Below are 1,283 nucleotides of genomic sequence, written 5' to 3' on the forward strand. Positions count from 1 at the left end.
GGATAGAGGCAGGCTTTGGTCTGTGCGGCAGAGTGCTTGCCTGGCATGTGCAAGACCTAGGTTCCATCTCCAGCACCTTGAAAAGAAAATAAGTCTGGGCACAGTGCACGCCTGTAACCCCAGCACTTGGGAGGCTGAGGCAGGAGCATCATTGAGAGTTTGAGGCCACCCTGGGCTACAGAGTTCAAGGCCAGCCTTATCTCAAAACCAGTCAAACAAGCAAACAAACCAAAGAACCCAGCCAATTCTAACAGTGCAGTATTCAGCAATCTCTCCCGAAGAAAGCAGAAAAGCTGAATTCCCTCTTTTCCTGACACTTGAATCTGCGTTGCTAGGTGCCCTCCCCTTCCACTCCCTGCTCTGGACTCTGAGGTCCCAATGGGGAACAAAGTCAGTCAGCTGGAACTGAGTTATAAACAAGCTTTATTGTGTGTAAGCAGATAATGGACACTGAGGGTGATACAGCAAATAGAACCTCAAAGAAGAAACAAAAAGTCAAGGACTCCCTAGAGAATCTCAAGAGACAGGAATGGCCCCGGGTCTACCTGCAGCCCACACACGTGAATCACTAGCTCAATTCTGTGGCCCAAACGCGACCTCGCCAGGTATCCTGACCTATGAATTCTGTTTCCCTCACAGCCCCCGTCTCCTCTCCGTCATGGCGAAATGGTGGGACAGTGACAAGGAGCGGGCCCAGCGGCGCGGTCAGTCCTCACTGGGGGTGTCGTTCTCCTGCATGGTCTCCCTGATCCAGTCAACGTAGTTCTGTACCTTGGTGTAGACCCCGTAGGTCCCGCACTCGGGCCCCCAGGACACCAGGCCAACAACGTAGAATTTGGAGCTCTGGTCAATGAGCTTCCTGACGGCAAAAGCGCCCCCACTGTCTCCCTGACAGCTGTCCACGCCTGCTCCGCCAGCACAGAGCATGTTCTCAGTGAACACGAACGATCTGGGGTCCACTTGGGAATTTTTCACTTTCACCCTCTGGCACAAGTCTAAAGTAGTTATGGGTAACTTGGCCCCTCTGAGTTTCAAAACCCAGTCCTTTTTCTCCGTCTTGCCCCAGCCCGCGACCGTGCCCAGGTCCCCCACGGAGAAACTGTACTTGGAGGTGGTGCCGGGCAGGCAGATGGGGGATACAGTGGGGCCCATCTTCACCGGGTCTCTCAGCCGCACCAGCGCGATGTCGTTGTCAAAATTCTTGCGGGCGCCTTGGGCGGGCGCCGGTTGCCAGCCCGGGTGAATGAACACGCGGTCGGCGGCGAGCGTCTGGGCCTGGTCCA

At 55.3% G+C, this 1,283-nt stretch overlaps 1 protein-coding gene across 8 annotated transcripts in view; it reads right to left on the reverse strand.

Annotated features, from left to right (window-relative positions):
• Positions 1–406: 406 nt before the first annotated feature.
• The window catches only part of C1s (complement C1s), a 20,805-nt gene continuing 19,928 nt past the window's right edge, over positions 407–1,283 (reverse strand). For all 8 annotated transcript variants that reach the window (XM_010611693.3, XM_010611694.3, XM_010611691.2 and 5 more), the window contains one exon: positions 407–1,283. In XM_010611693.3, coding sequence (XP_010609995.1) covers positions 706–1,283 — 578 coding nt within the window. In that variant the 3' untranslated portion in view covers positions 407–705.

The sequence above is a fragment of the Fukomys damarensis genome, unplaced genomic scaffold (genome assembly GCF_012274545.1).
Source record: "Fukomys damarensis isolate Sample0158 unplaced genomic scaffold, DMR_v1.0_HiC HiC_scaffold_19, whole genome shotgun sequence".
Classification (NCBI taxonomy): domain Eukaryota; kingdom Metazoa; phylum Chordata; class Mammalia; order Rodentia; family Bathyergidae; genus Fukomys; species Fukomys damarensis.